This window comes from Merops nubicus, unplaced genomic scaffold (assembly GCF_000691845.1).
Source record: "Merops nubicus isolate BGI_N331 unplaced genomic scaffold, ASM69184v1 scaffold17608, whole genome shotgun sequence".
NCBI lineage: Eukaryota > Metazoa > Chordata > Aves > Coraciiformes > Meropidae > Merops > Merops nubicus.
This window is the reverse complement of record NW_008623863.1, coordinates 25,560-47,978: the sequence shown is the minus strand read 5'-3', so window position 1 is coordinate 47,978 and position 22,419 is coordinate 25,560. Positions and strand designations below refer to the sequence as shown.

Genomic DNA, 22,419 nt, shown 5'->3' with positions numbered 1-22,419 from the left:
GATTGAAGCTGAGGAAAATAATGAGTTTGAGGACAAAGAAGAAGAAGAGGAGGAGGAAGAGGAGGAGGAATATGAAGAGGAGGAAGACGAGGAGTCAAGTGAAGGTTAGACACATTGATTTGTCCTTCCTTTCTGCTAGACAGCAGGGAAAACTGAACTGAGTATTTGCCATGCAGAATGAGAAAGATTTGCCTTGGAGGAGAACTTCCCTTCTTCTTTCACTTCTTTATTGCTTTGATTTTTGAGGGAGTCCAGGAAAGCTTTAGGTGGATCATTTTGGATACAGAAGTCCTTTGCCCACAGGGCTGTTACAGCACTAGTACCAACACAGCATGCTTCCCATACACCATGCCAGCATTTGCAACTCACAGTTTTGTGACACTGTATTTTTTTATTGTCATTTTTTTATTATTATTATTGGAAATTGGATTTGAATGTGCCTTTTATTCTTTGGCAGCAAGACCTGGAAGCATTGTGGAGGCATTGTTTTCAGCTTTGCAGAGTGCCTTGCTAAGGGGCAGTGCCCTGTAACTGTCATCAGGGCATCCCCAAAGCAGCTGCTTGTAGCTCTCCTTAGTTAAAAAATGGCCTTGAGAAATCAGGGAGTTCAGGTGGTTCTCATTTGAGCTCTGAGAGATTTCTCTGGAAAATCTTGGGAGAAAGGCTCCTTCCCCTGTGTTTGTCTCAGTCGTCAAAATGCAAAGTTTGTGCTGAGAAGAGAAATGTCTCCAGTGTTTCAACACCATGCCATATTTCTTGCTGATCTTGTCTTTGTCCTCACATTTCCTTTTTGTGAAGACTAGTAGACTCCAAAGAGCTTCTTCGTAAAGGTCTTTGGCTACCTAATGCAATCAGAGATCCATTTTTTTGAGACTTAGTGACAGTTTTGTTGATGAGCTCAGCAGGCTGGTTGGCTACTTTTTCAACATAGGAGCCGTATCTCCATAACTGAAGTCTGTGGAAGCCAAGACTGCTTTTTTAAGTATGGTAATATGCATGTTGTGTGTTCAGTCTGCCAAATCATGATGTTCTTGAGTGGCCCTTGTTTCATTTGAGCAATTTTCCTGTCAGACACTTTGAATACAGTGGAAGTACAGGGAGTTGCTGGATTTCCAGACAATCTCTCTTTCTGATTCTGTCCTTTCTCCCTCTCTCCTTTCTCTCTCTCTCTTTCTCTCCATCGCTTGTGTGTGTACACGGGTGTCTGGTGTTATATATGGCTGTGTGGTTCCCTCTGCTGTAGAGGGGGAGTATTGCCCTTGGGAGAAAGAGCTGCAGCAAGGCCTCTGGCTTCAACGTCTCTCAAATGAAGAGGACACGGGTACATTTAAAGGTACCCATATACAATCTCCACTTCCATTTCCCCAAAGGAGGGGGGAATGTTTTTTTAAAGAGCAGGTCCCACATGAGAAGTTTCTGTGTTTTGTTTAATGGTTTTACCAGCTCCCTAAAAACTGGTTCAGTAGCTGTTGTCTTCTTCTCCTAGTCCAAGTGTTCATATATCAACTCTGACATTGCCACTGGTTTTAGAAGAAATATAAAGCTGCCAAATACCTCAGGCTATCTAGAAAGCCTGGACAATTTGCCACTAGAATGTACATGAACAGTAACCCCCCCATATTTAGGAGTTTGAGATTTGTTCCATACACACAGGATAATTGCTCCTGTGCAATGTGTCAGACACATGGGACACACCAGAAGTACTGCCTTTAAATTGTCTGTGTCAGCAAACTTGCATTTTTTGTTGTTGTCCTTTGTGAGTGTGTATCTGTGGGGAGAGTCTGTGGGAGACACTAAAAAAGCAGTGGTGATCCCTCAAGATTTTTCAGTCATATAATGGGCATAAAATTAATCTGATGTTCCAATCTAACTGGCTGAGCTTCAGTGATGGAGTCTCTTGTAGTTTGTTTCTGATGAGTGGGTTTTTTGAAGTGCTTGGTCCTAATAACTCGTTAACCCCTTGTTCCCTCAATGTGGTTCAGTAGAGCCAGAATATATACGAGGAGAGCCCATGTGCCTTCCTGCAGGTAAGAGGGCATATGCAGCTGCCAGACTGCATATCTTGCAGCTTATGTTTTTGACAACTGTAGCTTAGCTTCTGACTTTTTTTTTTTTTTAAAAAAAAAAGGAAGAAGTATTACAATTTTTTCCAATTTAACTTTCCTGTTGGTAAGAATGAGAAGTATTAGTAAGATGGCTGGAGAGCATAACTGAAGAAGTTCCCCGTTGCAGTTGCTAGTGTGCTTCAGAGCTGTCTCTTAAGGAGTTGATTTGTGGGTGGCTTCTCATTCCATTAAAATTAAACATTGAGACTACCTGCTGCTTTTGAAATGCTGGTAGGTGCTATGGTGGAACTGGAGGGGAAAGCTGACTTTCCAGGTATAAGTGCAACTAACATCCAGCTTCCTGCAAAGCTTAGCAGGCTGCCTTGAGGGAACGCTACACCAGGTGTAGTTTGAAATTCTCAAGCATTTAGACTTCAAGGAAACATTAGGTTTGGCTGTTAGCCAAGCAGAAGTCCTTCATGGCTGTTTGTACTGCTGTTTATTCACTGGAAAAGGTGTCAAGGAGCCATATACTAATGGGTGCAGGTTCAGTCCTCTGTCTAGAGAATTTATGGAGTAACTGAAAGCGTGTATGTTACAGTGGTCTAAATCACAGAGAAATCCATTTTAAAACATGCAGATCACGTGGGACCTGCTCTTTCCAAGCCTTGCTGAGTTGTCTGTGCACTTCTCAGCCATTGCTGGAAAACCTAAACCTTTTAACACAAAATGTTGTGTGATGATGCAAATGCTAACTCTACTTACCTTGGGGCCTGCATGCGAGTGCTTTGGCACAGAGTGAGCAAAGCTCAGGTTCCTGTTCCCATCCCTGCAGGATGTCCAGTAGCTCTGGTAGACCATGTGGTTCTGCTAAGTGATGGGAAAAATCTCTGTTGAGGTGACAGAGATACAAAGCTGCTAAATACTTGCTAAATGGTGAATTCTGCTCTGCATTTGAGTTTGTGTGTCTGAACCCTTTTCACCTTTAATAACCAGCTGTTGATTCTGTCCTTCCTGCAGTTCCTTCTGCCTGTTTCTTCTGCAGTTTTAATGCCAAATCTCAAACATAGTGACTCCTGAAATGGAAGTCCCAAAACCTTTGTCATGTCTGGGGAAAACATGGCAAGGAGAGGGGAACTTCATTAAAATGAGACAGCAGGAAACGATGAGCGCAACCTCTAAATGCTGCTAATGTTTCTTGTTTCCTTCAAACACTAGAGCACCATATGAAAATTAACTGCTTTTGAGGTTCTAAACTGCTGAAACAGTGTTTTGTTCTACTCAGTGGTAATCCAGCTGTTGTGAAAATTGACTTCCTGCTTACATGAAGTAAGTGGGCATTTTCTTTTCTGGATGAGTCGTTTGCTTTTGAAGACCACTCCTGCAGATGCCAAACATCTGTCCCCTGTAGAATGAGTTACTTTATTATCAGTAAATAAAACCTGAGCTATAGTCCTATGACAGATGCAGTAGAGACAGGGTCTTTGAATACAATACTCACCTTTGGGTAGATGCCCCCAACAAGGGTATTCTGGAGTAGTTAAAGAAACTGCTAAGCAACCTGCTTAGGTGCCCATTGTTCCCTTTGATACTCCATAAGTAGCATAGATTTGTGCAGGCATGTAAGGAAATGAAATTTCTTCATTTCTGCAAGAGGAAGTCCTTTCTGGGGAGGTGGGGCTACTGTTAAGTCATAATGAAAATGCTGTTATTCTTCAAAAAAAAATTCTACCCTTCGAACAAGTAAGTGCAAAAGAGCAGGAGTAAACAAAACAGTGTCTTAAGTGCTAAAGTCAGTGTGTACCCATGTGTGAATATACACATACACGTGAATCTCTGAGAGCCATCACATAATTTAATTCACAATGAAATAGGTACCCAGCATAGAAAGGAGTACTTAACCCAATAGTAGGGAATGAAAGGCCTTTTGTTTTGGTGCATCAAACTACTATGCAGATTGTCCCTTGCCTTTAACAGCAAGATGTCATTGGCAATAATCATAACGAATAGGCTGAAGGAGCTGGAAATTTCTGTTAAATTGGTATTTACATACCACACGCTGTTGGGCACCCAGAGAATGTCTTTCATTTCTGCAAAGCTGCTTGCAAAAAGATGATCTACAGTGATACTGTTGGTAGCCTCTCTCTGCGTTTGGAATGGCATTATTCAGCTTTGATGGGGAGTGTGAGGAGTGCTGCACTGGTGAATGCGTGAGCACTCAACGCGGAGCTTCTGCTCTCTCTCTTGCAAACTGATCTTAGCCGGTAATCTTTTCTTTTCTTTTCTTTTCTTTTTTCCTCTCCTGTGGTGTGTTACCTTTCCTGTCCATTGTTCTCCCATCTTGTCCTCCCTGTCCTTCCTACACCCTGCCTACAACCTGGTATGCCACGCTCTCCTCCTGCTAGCTGGAAACCTTAGACTGCAGCAGATTGTAAATCCGGTTGATCCTCTGGAGATCCTGGCAGATGTGCACTGGACACACATCCGTGAAAGAGAGGAGGAGGAAAAAATGGTCCCAACCTCAAAGTCCTCCACCTCCAGAGGTAATCTCCCCCCAGCCCCACACCGTCAGTTCCTGGATCGCTGTTGCAGCTGTTTAACTCTGTTGCTTCTGCACCCTTCAAGAGCAGTGTACTTCAGCAGGGGCAGCAGTGGTTGAAAGGCACTACTTTCAAGTTACACTGAAATTACACATGGTTAAACATTTTGCTTTTCAGGTCAGTGTCTACTTAAAATGACAGCTTTCTCAGCTCCGTGGTGGTGTGACAACTTCTGACCCGTTTGTCTGCGTGCTTTGACCCCATAGCATTTTTCCTCACTACAAATGATTTGATAGTGCTGGCAGTCAGCCCTCAGCAGCTGCCTTTAGGGATGGTAATGGAAGTTGTTGTGTGCTTTTTGTGGCAGGGAGCACTCTGTCTCTTTAGGGAAATCTGAAGGACTGTATTATGTAGCTACTACAGCAAAGATTGATCAGGGTCAGCTTCTGTATTAAGTACATTTCTCTGCTGCTGCTTTTCAAAGTATGTAGCTACATGTGGTGCTAGTATGTAGGGAATGATGGGGCTCAAAGGGCTTGCAAATCTCATCAGTGGTGGCTTTGACTCTGTGTGTTTAACGTTTAACATTTGACAGCTTATCAATTCTTTTTTTTAAGTGAGGTGTGATCTTTGTGAGTTGCCAGTTACTTAAAGGAACAATTTGTAGGGGGAAGATGCCAATATTCTTGCTCTCTTGTAAGCACCTTCCAGCAGTCCCTGCTGACTTTATTCTAGACTATATTGCAGCATGTCTTAAGGTAAGTATATCATAGGTGCTTTACCTGTGCAGAAGCCTGGACTTAATAAAAGCTAACTATGCAATGATGAGTAGTGGCCTTCTTTCCAATTCTGAAACCATTGTGCCAGAATTGTAGAGGGAATACGTATGCTGTGAGAAGGGGTGACTTTTACAGCAAATTAAATTAATGACTGGTCTCTATTAAAAAAGTCTAGGGCTTTACCTCGTGTTGCCTGATCATATTCTGTTCCAGATAATTATCTTTTCCTTGTAGTTCTACATGTTTGCTTTTTTTGTTTTCTTGTTTTGGGTTTTGTTTGTTTTGTTTTTCTTCAACCATGGCCCAACAGTATTGCTAGAGTAGTTGCTTAACATTTAAAAATACTAAGTAAAAAGTGTCAATGCAGTTTCTTAAGCCTAGTACAGCTAAAGTTACTTTAGCTTCTGCTTGGGGATCTGCATCACCATGGTTTCCAAATTTTTCTTTTATTTTGTATTTTATAATTTCTGCTTTTCTGTAGTGTATTGGTATGGCTGCCAGCAAAAGATGATCCTTTTAAAATTTATTTTGTGGGTTTTCGAACTTTCTTTGTGAAGGAAGGCAGTATTTCCTTCCCTTCCCCTAAAACTGGGACAAAGTAGAACAATCCTGATCAACAGATGAGTTGCTTCAATTGCTGTCATACTATGTGTGTGTGCAGGTGTATCAACAGCTTGGTATTTTAAAGGGCTGTCACCAATAAGTATTTGTGGATATGCTGTAAGTTTTCAAGATGAGTTCAACAGACAAATTTGTTCTTGGCTGTGCTGTATTCTATGCTGTGAGGTGTTTGGAGAGCCCATCAGTAGCAGCAATGATAGGGTTTGATGTGGAAGCCTGGGATAGCATGACAGTACACAGAAGCACCCCCTGCCCTTCTGCTTTGGGTGCTCTTCTTCATCTGTGGGGTTCGCACAGGTTCTGGGACGCCTGTCGTGACTGCCGCTCTCTCATTGCTCAGCTCTTCCATTTCTTAGTTACCCTCCTTTGCAGAGTTTCAAGTGGAGCACAGCAGCAGTAACCTGCTGTCAGATGCAGTGTTTTTCTCACTGTGCTTTCCCTATTTCCTCTAACATTACAGTTCCTAAAGGAAGATTAGCTCCCTGACATTTGTATGTTACCTTGTTTCAAATCCCAAGCCTGGTATCTGTTGTTTAACATCTCATAGGTTTTATTCCTGTATTTGCTACTGAAAAATTTCCCTTTGTCACTCTTCTGTTGCAGACATTCACTGATGGTCAAATTTTAATTTCTTACAATTTATTGTTTTTAAATTCAGCGTCCGACCTTCCCTCCGTACGCCATGAGGCGGTACAGGCGTGGCTGGAGACGGTCCCTGGAGGTAGTTTGGTGATGTTCTATGTATTCCAATGCACAATAACCCTGCCCGTCTCTTCTCCATGCCTTCAGCAGCTGAGCTGGTACTTAACCCTGGAACTTAACGGCCCTGTCGCTACTGCATGACTGGATGTGGAGGGAGGGGGGGAGGAAGGAAGGGGGAGTGTGCATGCACGCCGTGCTCAGGCAGTCCATTCTTGCATGAACTCGACTTTTGTTGTAACCCTTCTGAAGGCAGGCCAAAGAGAGAGGCTGTCCTGGGTGTAAGGGGGAATCTAGCTGAGCGCGTCGATCTGCTCTGTAAACCGAACACTGGACCAGTTATTGTTGCCCTAGCTCCTTAACTAAAAGAACATGGGGCTTTCTTGCAATAGGTTAAGTGATGGAGAGCTTAAAGCAGTTGCAGTTCTCTAGCAACTGCAAACTCTAGTTATCTGGTGAAGAAAACAAGAAAGAAGAGTAAGGTTGAAGCTGGGATTTGTAGGAACAGCGATGGCTGTTGTGCTTCCTTTCGCTTGGGATTCACATTCCTTAGGGAAGCCTCAGGGAAGCTGAAGGATGGTAGAGCTCAGCTGCTTTATTTATGCGGTCCCCTAAGCCCTATTACAAAACCGATGAGCATGAGGATTCTGGGATTAGAGTAAGGGAGTTAATTGATGTAAAATCAGGAGTTCATGGCTAGATAGTTGATCTAGGACAAGTTGCTTTGGCACATCAGCATAGCTAGCTTGCCTATAAAACTTTGCTTCTGCTGCTGCTTGGGCAAGGCAGCAGCGTTTACAGATGTCTGCACACGACGCAGTCTGCCCAAGGCTGCTAGCTGGTATGAACCAAGTGCTGATCCCAGTTTCTGGCTGCCACAGTGTGTAGCTTCTGAGTTATTGTGTGACAGCTTTTGGCCTCTTGCTCCTTATCCTATCTGCGTATACGTATATGCACAGTATATGTATAATATAACCAGCCACCTGCAAGCTCTCTATGTCCCTCAAAATGGAATCCACCCTTGCACCAAGTTGTTACTTATCTATGCATCTGTACTGTTCTGTTGAGTTTTGTGTACCAACCTAGTTAAGAATTTTTCTCTCCAACATTCCTTGTGTGTGTCGTGTCAGTTCATGGTTTCTGGATCTGAAGACGTGCATATACATAGCGGTATCAGAGATTCCTAACATCAGAGTTACATTTCTGCAAATTTTGATTAAGATTACTCACATTTTCTGCCACCATAAAGCCATCCCATGACATTGTTATTTCCAACATAACATAAGCTACTGCATATGTAAGCAACAATCACACTGGGACATGGTTTGGTTTTGTTGAGTAGATTTGTAAATACCCTTGTGAGCAGTCCAGCATTTGCCATATGATTCAGTCTCCTATGCTTAACATTTGCAAGATTCTGGATTTTATAAGACTCTGACATAAGGAAATAGGCCAGTGGTTTATTACATGTGAGTGTAACTGCCTTTTCATGGTAGCTGACAGAAAATAAACTAGCCTTTGTGTTTGTCTGTCTTAATACTACAGGGGGGAAAACATGGAGAAAGATAAATTCTCAGGTTCATGAGAATGTTTTTTTCAGAAGAAAAACCATTCACTGAAGGCTGTTTTTAAATAAGCAAAAACCTTTATTGGGGAAGGAGGAGAGTGTGCAAGACCTCAATTTTAGGGAGGGCTGGTTTGTTTTCAAGACTGTCTTAATGAGCAATGCTAGCTTATAAATGGTTCCAAAAGCCACATCATCACTAGTAAACAAAAAGAACCAGAGCCTACTGGAGAGAATGCTGACACAGCGAGATTCACTCCCATGTGGCTAAACTTTTTTGCCACCCAGAATTAGGGAACTGCATCCAGACTGGCTGTAGAAACAGCCTCTAGCCCTACCACAGGAACTGCCAGGAGCCCTCTGAAAGGTGACAGCGTGGCACTGTATGCATTCAGGTCTAGAGAACGGCACCACATAGTTACTGCCACAGGTGCAACCAAGAAGGTTATAAATATATCTGTTGTCATTGTTACAGAACCATATCCTATGCGTATAATTAGCAAGCGTTGTGCATAATAAACCGTGCTGATTTCATGTGCATTTGCAATAGGATATACAACACAGTTAAATGTCTGCATGTTGTTGAATGTGAATTGATGCTAGCTCGCTGCACAAATCTAAAGATGTAGTTGCCTGACTCTATTGTGAAAAAAAAAAAACAAAACACAACTTTGAAGTGCTCACTTCTTCTTTTTATATTTAAATTATGTTTCATGAAAATGCTTTAAAAAAAAAAAACAAATCATCCATAGCACCAGAGATGGGAGAAGGTAGCATAAGGGTTAGAGTTTTTTAAAAAGTATCGTTTAATAATGAAATTTAGACCCCACAGTTTGGTCTCGTCTCTCCTCCTGTAATTAAGTCCTGTAAGGAGAACCAGTGTCAAATGCCCATTTTGGAGTTATAAATTCAAGAATATTTTCTTTATTTTGACCCAGTCAATCAAATTATGATTGTTAACAGAAAAAGTTTTGACTATATCTTTTTATTTGTTTTAAAATGTCTTAATTTGTGTCGTCGTTACTTGGACAGCACACAAAGTCTCTTAGACCCTCTTAGCAAAGACTACTGTAGCTGCACAGAGTTAAGCAGTTTCCAGATGTAATAATGATCAGTCCCAGAGCTAGACTCTGTTTCTCACACCCTCAAAACCCTGCTTCAGTTTCAAGATAAACAGTTGTGGTACATGGTGACATTTCAGTTTTCACCTAATACATATCTACTATAAAATGGTGGTAACTGTTCTGCTGAGTTAAAAAAAAAAATATTTTTGGAAGAACAGTAAACTTTATTCTGTTGTGATGTCTTTGCAGTCCCCTTCTTGTTTAATTTGGAAGTCACCTTCTTATTTTAATTTTTTGGATGCCTGTTGCTCAGAAAAGTCCTGGGTGCTTTCACTGCAAATGCCTTGGAGACTCCTCAAGGACAGGCAGTCCTTGATTCATCTGAGTAATGTTTCACCATAGATGTCTTTCCAGGAGGCACGCTTCAGGATTTCTTGTTTTGGCAGTAATTAATAAATATTGCCACTGTAACCCATTGGTACAGTTTAGCATAGAACTTTTCACTGTATAGTTTTGAGTGGGTTGTTTTTTCTTTTTTTTCCTCAATATCTGAATATATTCTAGCTCCATGTGAGGATAATGATGTGGAGGACGAGCTGAGCACGGAGCCTGCAGACACAGAAGGGCAGGCGGGTGAAGAGGGAGACACGGGTGCAGAGCTGGATGACGGTAGGGTGTCACTGTGCATCACTGAAACCTCCTGGGTGAACACAATTGTATTGGCAGAAAGTACTGTGTATGAGGGTACTTAAACCTGATATTATTTTTAGTGATGTAGGAGTTTGTTTCAAATGGTGAAGATGGGGCCAGGAGTGAAGGACAAAAAGAAACAGAATAACTTCAGTGCCATGGGTTCTGGAATAAATTTCTCATGTCCTCTCATCATCTGCTAACTAGAGGGCTTGGTCTTGTGCCTGCATTCAGTACTAATCCTGATGAGTAACAGAAATAGAAGTAAATATGTGACAAGTCCACAATATTACGTAAAAAAATCTTCCGTTGCTAGTGTAAAATGAACTGTGTGAGACAGAAAACATTGAAAAAATTCCATAAAATTGATAAGGTATGACTTCAGTTACTAATTCAGTTATTTTTATTAGTAGTCCATTTACTGTTTAAATGACTCTAAGTACCACACAAAAAAAGGACTGAAACATTTTAGTATTCAGGTTATGAAAGTGATTTGCACTATCTGAAAAGAAAGAAAGAATTATGAAAGTTTTTAAACTAATAAACAGATGTCCTGATGGACTTGTATGTAAGATCTCTTGTTTTTTTTCCCCTGCTGCATCCACGATCAGATGACATCCCATCTGATGCAGAAGCAGAGTTTCGCTTACATCGAGGTGACGTAGAAGAGCCAGAACTAAAGCTCTCTGAAGATGAGGAAGATGAAGGAGGAGTAGAAAGGGGTTCTTGCAGTGTAACAGAAGGTAATCTCTTGTCCATCATTCCCACCAGTGCTTGAATGATTGTAGTTGCACTTGAGATAGTCTATGCATCTATTAGTTTGTAAAGAAGACAGTCTCTTGGATTTGAATCATCTCACTGCTCTCAGTGGCAAGGTATGTACTTGCATTAACATTTGAGATGGATGTTCTGAATTCATTAATTATAGCTTCCTAAAGATGAGAACCCATCCAGCTGTTTTTTCTTGTAGAATTTTTTCTGTTAAAAATCATGTAGCGTTTTGGACATTTAAAACAAAAATTTTTATCTATGTTCCAGGTGTCCAATCTAGAATTTGTAAAAAACTGATAAATTTGTCACTACTTGCTGTGTGTAACATTAACAAAAGAAATAGAGTATTAGCAGTCTGATGTGGTTTTGGAAACACTTTTGCTTTCCCTAGATCCATGCAAGCCGTCCATCTCTATCCAGCCATGTAGTGACAGTGTTATTCCTCTGTCTCCAGTTGATAGTCCCAAAGCGAAACAAGCAGAGGTAAGAAAGGGAATCTTTTAAGTTCTCTACTTGCTGCTTGTAGCTCAATACAACAGCTTGTTGGATAAACTAATGAGGACTAGCAGTGGCCGCTCCTACTTTCCTGTCTGTACTTTGTTGATCTTCTTGAAACTTGACTTCATTTATATGTAAAAAAATAATGTACTATCTTTCCTTCCTATCTTCAGAGTGTAGTGGCTCTGCCACAGTCACAAAATTTCCCATCACAAAGCCCCCCAAAGAATTATACAGGATATTTAATTCTAGTGTGCAGTTAACAACATATAGGGGAGCCAAAAGTGAGGCATTTCCTGTTTATCCTGTACCAAAAGCAGATTCTGTACAGTTGCAATTCAAAATCCTATTTGTACTACATAGTAGTAACCAAAGCAGTGTTTATATATTTCAGAGTAACAACATAGTTCAGCTTAAGGAAATGAGACCTGTCAGTGATGTACTGTCATATTGCCAGCCCTGGAACCAGCATGCAAGTGTACTGTGGTGTTTCCAGCTCCTGGTGTATAAGGACTAGAAGTATATGACCCTTTAAACATTCAACTCAAATTTTTCCCTCCCACTTGTTTGTTTTTAAGAAATTGCTGAAAGATTAGACTTTATCCTTTGCCGTAAACCAGTTTACTTTTACCACAGACACATTATGGGATAAGGCTGGCTTACTGACAGCAGTTGCTGACAGCATTCACTTTCTATTAAAATTAAGGGGTTTGGGGTTCTTTTTAGGACCCTCAAATGATGCTGTTAGTGCCTAAATGCAGTACTCAAGACCTGGATGTTTAACGTGTCATACAAGCACACAGAGAGGCTCAGGCTCTAATGGTCGTGTGCCAATTAAACCAAACTAACTGTATTCAAAAGAGATCTGGGGCAGAAGATGTCATTGGAAAAAATGCCAGAGCTCGGTAAAAGGAGTCACTGCCAAAGGGTTAAATTGTACAACAATGAATTGTGCTATTGATTAATATGGCGGTCTGGAAGTAGGAAACTAAAACCAATACTTCTCAGACTGTTAAGAGTCAAGGGAATTGCAGCCTAGTTTACTCCTAACAGAGAAAGCACCCCTTGCTTTAAGAAAACACGACAGCAGGTGCTAGCCAGCAGAGAGAGAGACACACTTGTATCAAATCTGTTGGAGGTAAAAGACCACCAGAATACCAGAATTTCCTCCAAAGTTGGAGGTTTGAAGGGGGAGCTAGAAACACGTTTCTGGAATTTAGTTTAATAGTTTTTCTTCCAAAAATTAAATTTGCCTTCTTGTCATCTGTAAAGGATGGCTTATACAACGAGGCAGAAAAATGAACCATATGTGATGAGCAATCCTAAGTGATGTTCCAGGCCTGTGAAGGAGATGCCACGTGTGGGTTTTTACATATTTGAGTACTTTGGGGATTTCCATATGTTAAATAAATTTTGAAAAAAAAAACCAAAAAACCAAAAAACCAAAAAACAACAATGTTCTAAGGTGACTATTAATACTTCCCTTTTTCCTTTTTTCTAGGATGTAAAAGGTCCCCTGGCTGAAGTACCCCGTGCAATAAAATCTCCAGAGGCACGCTTTTTTCCTGAGCCTTTCATTCCTGAAGAAGGACCAAAGGATGACTTTCCTAAAGACAGGAAAGCTAAGAGCCCTTTGGTGCCACGATCTCCAGTGTTATCCCAGCCGGTTGCATCACCAGAAGCCATCGCACCTACGACCCTGGCAGGGTCTCAGCCAGCATCACCAACGCCGGCTTCATCCCCAGCATCTGCTCAAATGCCTATCTGTTCCCAGCCTTTGCCTTCTGCTGAAACATCCATTCCATCCCCAATGGAGCCTCCAGTATGTTTCCAGCCTGTCCCAGCCTTAACATCTACTCCGCTAGCCAAACTGGTCCTTAGGAGCCAGGATAGCGAAGTGGAAAAACTGGGGAGTCCTACTACTGCAGAAGAAGCCCTGAAACGGAGTAACCTTGTAGAAGAGTTCTGGATGAAGAGTGCTGAAATCCGGAGGAGCTTAGGGCTCACCCCAGTAGACAGAAACAAACGCTCCGAGACTAACTTCACTGTATCTGCCCTTGAAACAACTCCTCTGAAGACTTTGAATAGCGAGAATATTTCAGGGGGTGAAAGGATCCATCATGTGAAGCCCCAACCTGCCCCAAGAAGGCAGGGACTGTCCAAGTTAGAAAACGAGCAGATTTCTCTGCTTACTCCAAAATCTCCATCAGAAAAAGAGCTAAAGAGTTCCGTTGAAGTAAGGAGAGATATATCCAGCAGTTCTGGACTTGGCCTTCAGGAAAGCTCATCTAACATGAAAACTATGGCTAGCCAGAGCTTCAACACTTCTGACTCTACCATGCTTACCCCTCCATCAAGTCCACCACCACCTCCTCCTCAGGGTGAAGAACCAGCCACTTTGCGTAGAAAGAGGTATCAAGCAGTCTGGCAGAATGAGGTTGAAGCCAGGTCACCTCCAACACCAGCATCAACACCTCCTGCACCCCCACGCCGTGAGCTGACCTCTGCTGCCAAAGACTCAACCCAGGTCAAAAAGGAGGACGTGCGGAAGTCTTTTGCAGAGAGTGTGGATGAGATTCCGTTTGCTGATGATGTAGAAGACACATATGATGACAGGACAGAGGACTCAAGCCTTCATGAGAAGTACTTTACACCTCCTACCAGTAGGCCAAGGCCAGAGAAACCACTTATTTTGCCCTTGGTCAAAGAAAATGGTGGTCCACCCTCAATGGAAGGAGGGGTTAACCAAAAGAAGAGAGGGTTACCTGAAATTTCTGCAGAGGCCAAGGAGCTTGCTGAAGAGAGAATGAGAGCCAGAGAGAAGTCTGTCAAGAGCCAGGCACTGCGTGATGCCATGGCTAAACAGCTGTGTAAAATGAAAGATATGGAGATGGCTGCAGCTGCTGCTGCTGGGTCCACAAGGGCACGAAAGACATCTTCTATGCCCTTGAAGACCAAAGAGTTGTTTTATGACTCTCCAAAGCATCTGGCCTTGAAAATAGCAGAGGGATCCACACGAAAGCATGATGCTGCTAATGAGAAGTTCTCCACTCCTCCTGTTGATATGGCTGGACCTGAAGGGTCTGTCACTTCTTCAGAAGGCTCCAGTGGGAAGAGTAAGAAGAGAACTTCTCTTTTCTCCCCTCGTAAGAACAAAAAGGACAAGAAATCCAAAAACGACAGCAGGCTTTCCGACAAATCTAGTGGTGGGACAGAGGAAGCAACAAAGCCTAGGTCGTTATGGAAATCTGTTTTCTCTGGGTATAAGAAAGACAAGAAGAAGAAGATCGATGACAAATCCTGCCCAAGTACTCCCTCAAGCAGTGCCACTGTGGACTCTGGCAAGCACAAAGCTTCTCCGTTGGTTACAGCTGCAGGTATAACAGATTCATGCCTCTGCACCGTGTACTTGTTGCTACAGCCAGGTACCCTTGGAAGGAAGTTTGGCTCACTTTGTCATTCAGCTGCTGTGCTGAAAGACACTGCTCCCCAGCTTCAAGTGGGGATCAAGATAGGTGCTAGCAACTAGCTAGAATTGTGTGTTTCATGGAATTAGTTGATATGCCACTGAAAAATATGTATCCTCAAATAAAAGCTTCACTCTTGATGTGTGCCATATGTACATCTCAATATGTACATCTGTTTTCTGCCTTAAGACTGATTTGAGAAATAACTGCTGCTTGTTGGAAGCAGTTGTTTGTGACATTTCTTCTCTTAAATCTGAGCCTAATCTTTTGCTTGGGTGGTCTGTTGTCTTTCTTTCAACCTGGCTCCATGGATGCTTGCAGACTGCAGAGATGGAGTTACTCCTGCATTCTCAGGGATCTGCCAATTGTTTACTCATCTATGAAGCAGGGATTCTGTGACCTCATGTAAATCTCTCAGGTGCCATCAGGTGCAGGCAGCGATGTTTAATGGCAGCTTGTGATACACTAAATAAGCTTGCCATAAGTGTGGTGGAAAGTGAACATGTTATATTTCTCTGGCCTTGTACAAATGGCCAAAGTAATGCCAGCTCCTCTCCTCCAAGTGCTGTATCTGTCATAAGATCATTGATACACTACAAAGGGAGAACTGTGACCATTATTTTTGATAGTGTTTGCAGAAAGTGACGCCCTTTTAGAATGAAGCTTCTAAGTAATACTGATCATTTTGTGGAGCAGTGCTGCTCTGTTCATTCTGTAATCCCAGGTGAAGCAACTGACACTAGCATAAAAGGACTAAGTATCTTTGAAGCTCAATCAAACAACTTATGACTGAGTTTGGCAATGTTTGCATTTCAGAAAGTAACCACTTCACTAACTTCCCTTTTTTATTCCCACCCTCTCAGATTTGCAGCTCCGTCAGCACCTGAGTTTCTCAGAGGACTCTGACCTCTCCAGTGATGATATTCTAGAACGCTCTTCTCAGAAATCCAAGCGAGAGGTAGGCAGATGGGAAAAGAATTTTAGGTGGAGCTAGCATTGTGCAGATCACAGGCTCAGAGAACCACATGAGAAACTTGGATGATTAATTTTTTTGTTCTTACTGTTTCTTCCATAGAAGAGGCTTTCCTGTAAGTTGGCTGACTGTTTTGTCTAAAATAAGTTGATTTCACTTGGTTTCACAGTTGCAAGCTACTGTTGTTATATGAAGGATCTCTTGTTTCACTGCAACATTACTTCACAATGAATATCACAGTCAGAACAGTGAATTTTGTTCCTATTGTAGATATTCCAATGGTCTACAGAGAACAGACATTTAGTGTCGCAAGAGTAAATTTCACTGGCTCTAATGTTACTGCAAAAAGATCACAATGAGATAGTTCACACTTTTTGTAAAGGTCCGATTTTAGGATATTGTTTTACCAGCCTCTTTGATAGACTGAAGTGGTGGAATTCTAAGCAAACTACAGACAGGCGTGTGCTTTTACATACATAAGGAACATAGTCGAGTCAGATCATCAGCTAGGTAAGCTACAGGCTGCAGTTTTGCAATTCATGCAAGTTTGTTTATTTTTCCTGGGAGAAGAGAACATGTACAATCTGAATTAGTACCTTCTTTTTTGGAGAAAAGACAAGCCATCAACTGCTTCTATTTTGACCCTGTTTTCCTGCAGGACTTAGAATCATAGAATCATTTCAGTTGGAAAAGATCTTTAAGATCATTGAGACCATTACTGAGTGTTTCCATATGTCTATGTGTGTCGATAACTGTGAAGCTGAAATACATAGTAGTGAGGCCCTATGAAATGGGAATATATAGGCGTTGATCTTAGCCTGCTCTTCTCATCCCACTGTGGTGTGGTATGAAGACTGGGTGCTTCTTCTGAGAGTGCTGTTTCTTGTTCCTGACCAGTCTTCCTAGCTGGTGCTATGATGTCATACTGTAAGACATACCAACAGCTTTCTAGCCACAATAGTTTCCCTTTAAGTGGTACTTTAAGGAATTACTGAGAAGGAAAGAGAAAACACCAGTGAGAAAACTCCATAAAAGTCCAGGGAGAAAAATAGATTTAGTTTATTTGCACATATTATATGTGGAAAATACATGGTGAAAACCAAGTGCCAAAGTTACTTGAAGTATTTATTTCAATTATAGGATGGCACTATTAATGCAAAATTAAGTGAAAAATATAAGGAACTTCTCAGTGATAGTAATGGAGTAGAACTCATCTTTCATTCCTGAGAGCTTCTAAGCTCTGCTAGACACACACCCTTTTGGTGTTTTGTCTCTTCTGGTATGGAAGAATGAAAAATGTGTTCCCTTGTCCCTTCCTGGTGGTGCCTGATTGACATGTTATAAAACTCTTGGGCAGAAGAGAGTGAGTGAGAGGATAGTGTCAGAGAGACAGCAGTCTGTGCCTCCTGTCTCAAACCTGTCATGCACAGTGCACAAATCAGTTTCAGCTGGCAGGATCTAGTTGATATTGGGCTCAGATGGCAGAGGTATGGAAGTAATGCATAGGAAACGCTTTCTATGTGTAGGTAATGGAATGAATTAGAATAACTGATGTGTTTAATGCTGGTGGAAGGAGTTAATGAAGTAGGAATCTTCTGTATTTACCTCTTTTAATCTCTCTCTCTAGTTGATCTAGATCTCTTCTAAGAGGAAGATTATTTTGGTTTTGGTTTTACTTCTTTTTTTCTCTCTCCCTTCCATTCCTCCTTGCATGCCCTCAAGGTGTTTCATGAGAAATTCTGCATCTTCCAAGAGATGCAGAAGAATGAGGTACCTGTGGCTAGCAGGGGACAGCTATGAAATGCAGGGGGTTCAGATAAGAGTTACAGAGTTACTCCTCTGCCTTGTGAGCTCCTTCAGGAAGAAGCAGCACTTCAGTACGGTCTGTGCTTGTTTTCAGAATTCAGTATGACTTGATGGTCACTTTTTTTTTCCTGTGCTGAGCTACTTTGATTTAAAGTGGCTTTTGCAGAAAAAAGATCTCATCACTAAGCATTGGAGGAGATAGGCGACAGTGGCAGATGCCTGGGATCTGTAAATATCTCAACCACTCTGCCAAGGGAATGGTGGTGGTATCTCATTTTCTCCCATCTGCTGTGGCTGAAGTTACATTTAAAATTTCTTTCCTCAGCATCTGCCTATTTTCTAAAGAACTGTTTTGAGAATTTACTTAGAGGAAACAAATCTGAGAACTCCACTTACCTAGTTTTATTGCATCCTGTCCAAGTATGTAGAATGTACATGCAAACACTGGAATGCCTTGCTCTCAAAAGAAATGTAGCTGGACTTTGAGACTGACAAACTTGGGTTTTTATTGATTTGGAGCAGGGGTTGTATTTTTTAAGTTACAAACTGCCTGCTACTTATTCTGGTTAGTAAGAGTCGACTTCTGTGTGCCACATAACTTTTATGTGAACCCCTTATCTAAAGTGAAATCCTGCTTGTGCTGCTTTTGTTTTTGTAATTGTAGTAAGCTTGCTTCCCAGACAACTTGTTCTGTTTAGCCTGTTCTTTGTGATCAGCGGTGAATTAATTCAGTGTTGCTGAATGTAGTGTCTTTCAAGAGAAGCATCTTGTAAAGAGTTCCTCATGTAAATGCCCCGTGGGTCTCGTGTTTATCGGTGTGTGTCGTGTTGTGTGTTTGTTGTTGCTCCTGTGTAAGTGTGGCATTGTGAGCAGACGTGTTTTGCTACTGCAGGTAGCTTGCTTTTTACTGAAGTTTGCATACGTGCTGAAGTTGTTCTAGGGCTTGTCATTTGTGACTGCTTTTACTTAATTGAATGTGAAAATGCAAAATGCTGGCTGTTCACCCAGAATGGCACAATGCCCTCTACTTCATGACACAGGGGAAATTTCCCTCTCTTCTAAACCCTAAATAGTTCACTTGCCTTGTTTTTGGGTACAGGGTAGAATGTCCTTGGATAGAGAAGGTAGTGATTATTTTTTTTCCCCTAATTTTAGCTCCTCAGGCTCTCTGGAGGCTTTCTTTATGACAGGGAGATTCCCGTCCTATAGGACACATAACCTACTCCGAGGCCACCTGGTGTTTCTCCTGTCACAAAGCAGGAAGGAAGATTTATGATGTTAGTTAAATGCAAATGATCGTTCCTATAAAGTAGAGATAATTTAAACCCACTAAATAAACAACTCCTAGGAGAGGCTGTGAATCAGATTATAAATGGAGAGTTGTGTGACAGAGTAATATATGCTGAGTCGGTTCACACCAGACATGACCCAGCATAAGCCATTATGCCAAATCCTAAGCCAGAATTTTGTATGTGTATGTACATGTACTTGCTCAGTGAACTTTAAAACTGTAGGTAGATAAACGCTAAATAATTGCTCTAGAAAAAGGTATTTCTAAGTTGACTGTCTTCAAAGAGGCTGCCAAAGCTAATTGCCTTCAGGAGAGTGCTGGAAACATGATTTTGCAGTCAGAAGTTTCATTGTGCTTCATCAGCTTGGGTCACATTCAGCATTTGCACAATTTTATGTTTCATTTAAAACCAGCTTTGTTTTATTACTGTGCATCTGTTTTCAATGTTGAACTGATTTTTGCTTCATTTTGTACGTTTTTTGTGTTGTTTTTTTTTTCCCTTTACCATTCCCCTTTAAAGTCGATTTATGTACCACACGCCTTGGCATTCAAGAGATCATATTCGTCAAAGGTAGTGTCTCCATTCCCACTAGCTGGCCACTGTTGCATTGCATGTCCCTGTATTAACCCGTTGGATCCATAGCCACCCATCACATGTGCACTAACATCACAGACGTTGACTGTGCATGCGTGCGGTGTTAGCAGACGTGGGCAGCAAATTCTTTGTAGAGGTTGTCTACCAAAAATGCATTAAGCTCCGGATCGCCTGTCTGGTTAGAGTGCATGCAGCTATCAGTGCACAGCAGTGCACCACGGTACAGAGTGACGTGGGTGAGCTTCACAACCAGTTGAGTCTCAAGCCAATTAAATATGTATGCACATTCTTTTTTTAGCACTTAGAATGTGAATTCAAGTGAATCCTCACACTTCAATGAGCACCCTTCTAAACTCTGTTGAGTTCACTGAAATCTTAGTGAAACTCTATCAAGCTGACATCAAGCCAGAAGTTGCATTTCTATTTCAGGAATGTTCCTGCTCTCTGAAATTCTATTGTCCTGTCTTCACAGTCACAACAGTGTTACCTGGGACAGGAAAGTCACACCCTCTATCACTTTACCTTCTGATCCGGGTATCACTGTGAATTTTGTGTTTTATAAAAGTGCTAACTTCTCGGAGCTTTAATGATGGTGCTTACTAGCCACCTGTCTGAGGGGTTTTTAATAGAGCTGTGGTCCTACCTTAAACTCTGTGGACTGCGAACAGTAAACCAGAGGTAGTCTGACCCATGTGGCAGTACAATAAATAGATAGAGCAAATTTCAGGTTGATCTATCTTTACATGTTGTCCATGAAGTCGACTCTCCATGGAGAAGATCTATTTCCAGGAGTGGGAGACATCTGTTTACAGCTATCCCTTAAAGCTTACATACATGTATGTGGGAAGAGAATTCTTTTCTTCACTGTAGTTCACTTAATGCAGTTGTGAAGTTTCCCTGACACTCTCAAAAGTCTGCGAGAGGGAGTCCTCCTAGACTACAGCACAACCAACCAGCACACCTGACAAGATACTAAGTGCCGTTTCAGTGATGTCAAGAAGACTTATTCTTAAACTAGTTTCCCTGAGAGAAAAGAAGGAAATAACTTTCTATTTCTGTGAACATAGCCTTTCTCCTTTTGGATGGCTTCTAATGTTGTAATATTCTAGTTTTAGTTTAGGGGTTGTTTGCTTTGTTTTATGCCAGCCACTTTCTTGGGGTTGCTCTTGAGATGAGATTTCCCATCTCACACCAGAATGTCACCCTGCTTTCAAATATCTTTTTGCCTTCTTGATTTGTAGAAAAGTTGAGCAAATTTATGCAGGTAGTCATTACCAATTATACCAGTATCACTCCCAGTTATGGGTGTTCTTGCTACAGAATAAAACGGGAAGAAGGGAATACCAGTACAGCTACGCTAGTCTAGAATAACTTCTTAGCTTCTACCACTGTAGCTGCCATTATCCTCTCTTAAAATTAAATCAAGGTGACCCCTCTACGTGGTACTCGCTGACTTAACTAAACCCACTTGGCTAAATCTATTGAGAAATAGAATAAAAATTGATTTGATCTTTAGGGAGAGGTTACATATAGCAGTGGAAGATGAAGGTGGGACAGTATATAAAATCACAGCTTTGCAGTTGGCTTATGTGCTTCTTCACTCCTGATTTGACCCTCAAATTGTTGCTCACTGCACTGTGAACACCATTGCCCACAGAAGCTTGAAGTTTGACACAGCCATGGCAAAGATAGAACACCTCCCTTCTGAGATTTTGGAAGAGAAAACGGTTATCCCTCCCCCCATACCTCTGACCATTGAAATAAATCTGATCCTGTTTTTCCTTCCTTCAGAGAGCCTACACAGAAGAGGAACTGAATGCCAAGCTGACCCGGCGAGTACAGAAAGCTGCCCGTAGGCAAGCCAAGCAAGAGGAGCTCAAGAGGTTACACAGAGCTCAGGTAGTGTCTCACAATCTTTTTGTCATGGCAGACAGTGAACTCTGTGTGAAAGCACCATGATCCTGATGTTCTTCTGTGTGTGTCAGAAGAGGATCTGGATACAGAACTTTATTTCGATATGATTATCCCTGTTCTGTCTTCCAAGTGTGATTTCATGTCACAGACATGAGAAGAATGGCCGAAACCTACTATGATAATTTTACAGTGAGAAAAAGAATGACTGTAACACCTTTCAGCCAGAGATGAGTGAAGCATCTTGCACTGAATGGAACAGTGATAGCTGGATAATACCTGATGAAGCTGCACCCATTATTGCTTTGCTGGATTATGCTGCTGGGTGAAGTGTTACAACATTAGCTTTTGATTACCAAAGAATCTGTTGGGGAACTGCTGGCATCATCTGTAGGTGATGGGATTTGTTTAAAACTTGAGGTAGGGGCTCAGCCGACTGAATGGCATCACCTTTCAATTCAGTGTTTGGGAAGGTGGTTAAAGTTGTAGCAAAAAAGTGAGTATCAAAGTGTTTGCAAAATTAAGGAATAGGATGCAAGGGGGTGGGGAGGATGCTGTCACTGCAGGGGCTGTGATGTTAGCTTTTGAAGCAGTGTGTTGTTGAATACAAAGACTTGTTTTTGAAAAGGCTGATTTGGCTGAAGTCACTTAGCGACGGATGAGCGCTGCAGACAGAGCCAGGGAATTGCTGTTGGTGAGGTTCTTCTCTGTTCTTCTCTCAACAGATCATCCAGAGGCAGCTTGAACAAGTGGAAGAGAAGCAGAGGCAACTTGAGGAGAGAGGGGTTGCTGTGGAGAAGGCCCTTCGGGGAGAAGCAGGTATCCATCAGAACTTGGTTTGCTTTTTAATGTTTTCTTACGAAGTGCTTGTGCAGTAGTCCATAGCTGCTTGGATTTTAGAGGCAGTCGGACCATTATAGCCTAAAGAGTCCATGTGACTCCATTCTCCCTTTTCTACTGCCTTTCTGAGGCCTTGTTTTCCAGAGTTTCTTCTAATTCTGAGACTTCCCTGTTGGCAAAGACTTCTTCGTTCACTTGTCTTTGCCAGAGGCTTAGGAGGTACTTCTCCAACTGTTAATAAATACTGGCTGATTGTTTCTGCATA

General features: G+C 41.8%; 1 protein-coding gene across 3 annotated transcripts in view; it reads left to right on the top strand.

The window, feature by feature from the left end:
• Window positions 1-22,419, top strand: part of MICAL3 (microtubule associated monooxygenase, calponin and LIM domain containing 3) — a 103,967-nt gene that overhangs the window by 63,155 nt on the left and 18,393 nt on the right. For 2 of the 3 annotated variants that reach the window (XM_008945224.1, XM_008945223.1), the window contains exons 20-31: window positions 1-104; window positions 1,244-1,333; window positions 4,451-4,588; window positions 6,644-6,706; window positions 9,877-9,981; window positions 10,614-10,745; window positions 11,165-11,256; window positions 12,773-14,648; window positions 15,602-15,696; window positions 19,329-19,379; window positions 21,195-21,302; window positions 22,040-22,133. The exon at window positions 1-104 is cut by the window's left edge and continues 168 nt beyond it. In XM_008945224.1, coding sequence (XP_008943472.1) covers window positions 1-104; window positions 1,244-1,333; window positions 4,451-4,588; window positions 6,644-6,706; window positions 9,877-9,981; window positions 10,614-10,745; window positions 11,165-11,256; window positions 12,773-14,648; window positions 15,602-15,696; window positions 19,329-19,379; window positions 21,195-21,302; window positions 22,040-22,133 — 2,948 coding nt within the window. The remainder of the gene's footprint in view (window positions 105-1,243; window positions 1,334-4,450; window positions 4,589-6,643; window positions 6,707-9,876; window positions 9,982-10,613; window positions 10,746-11,164; window positions 11,257-12,772; window positions 14,649-15,601; window positions 15,697-19,328; window positions 19,380-21,194; window positions 21,303-22,039; window positions 22,134-22,419) is intronic. The other variant, XM_008945225.1, reaches the window with a different exon arrangement.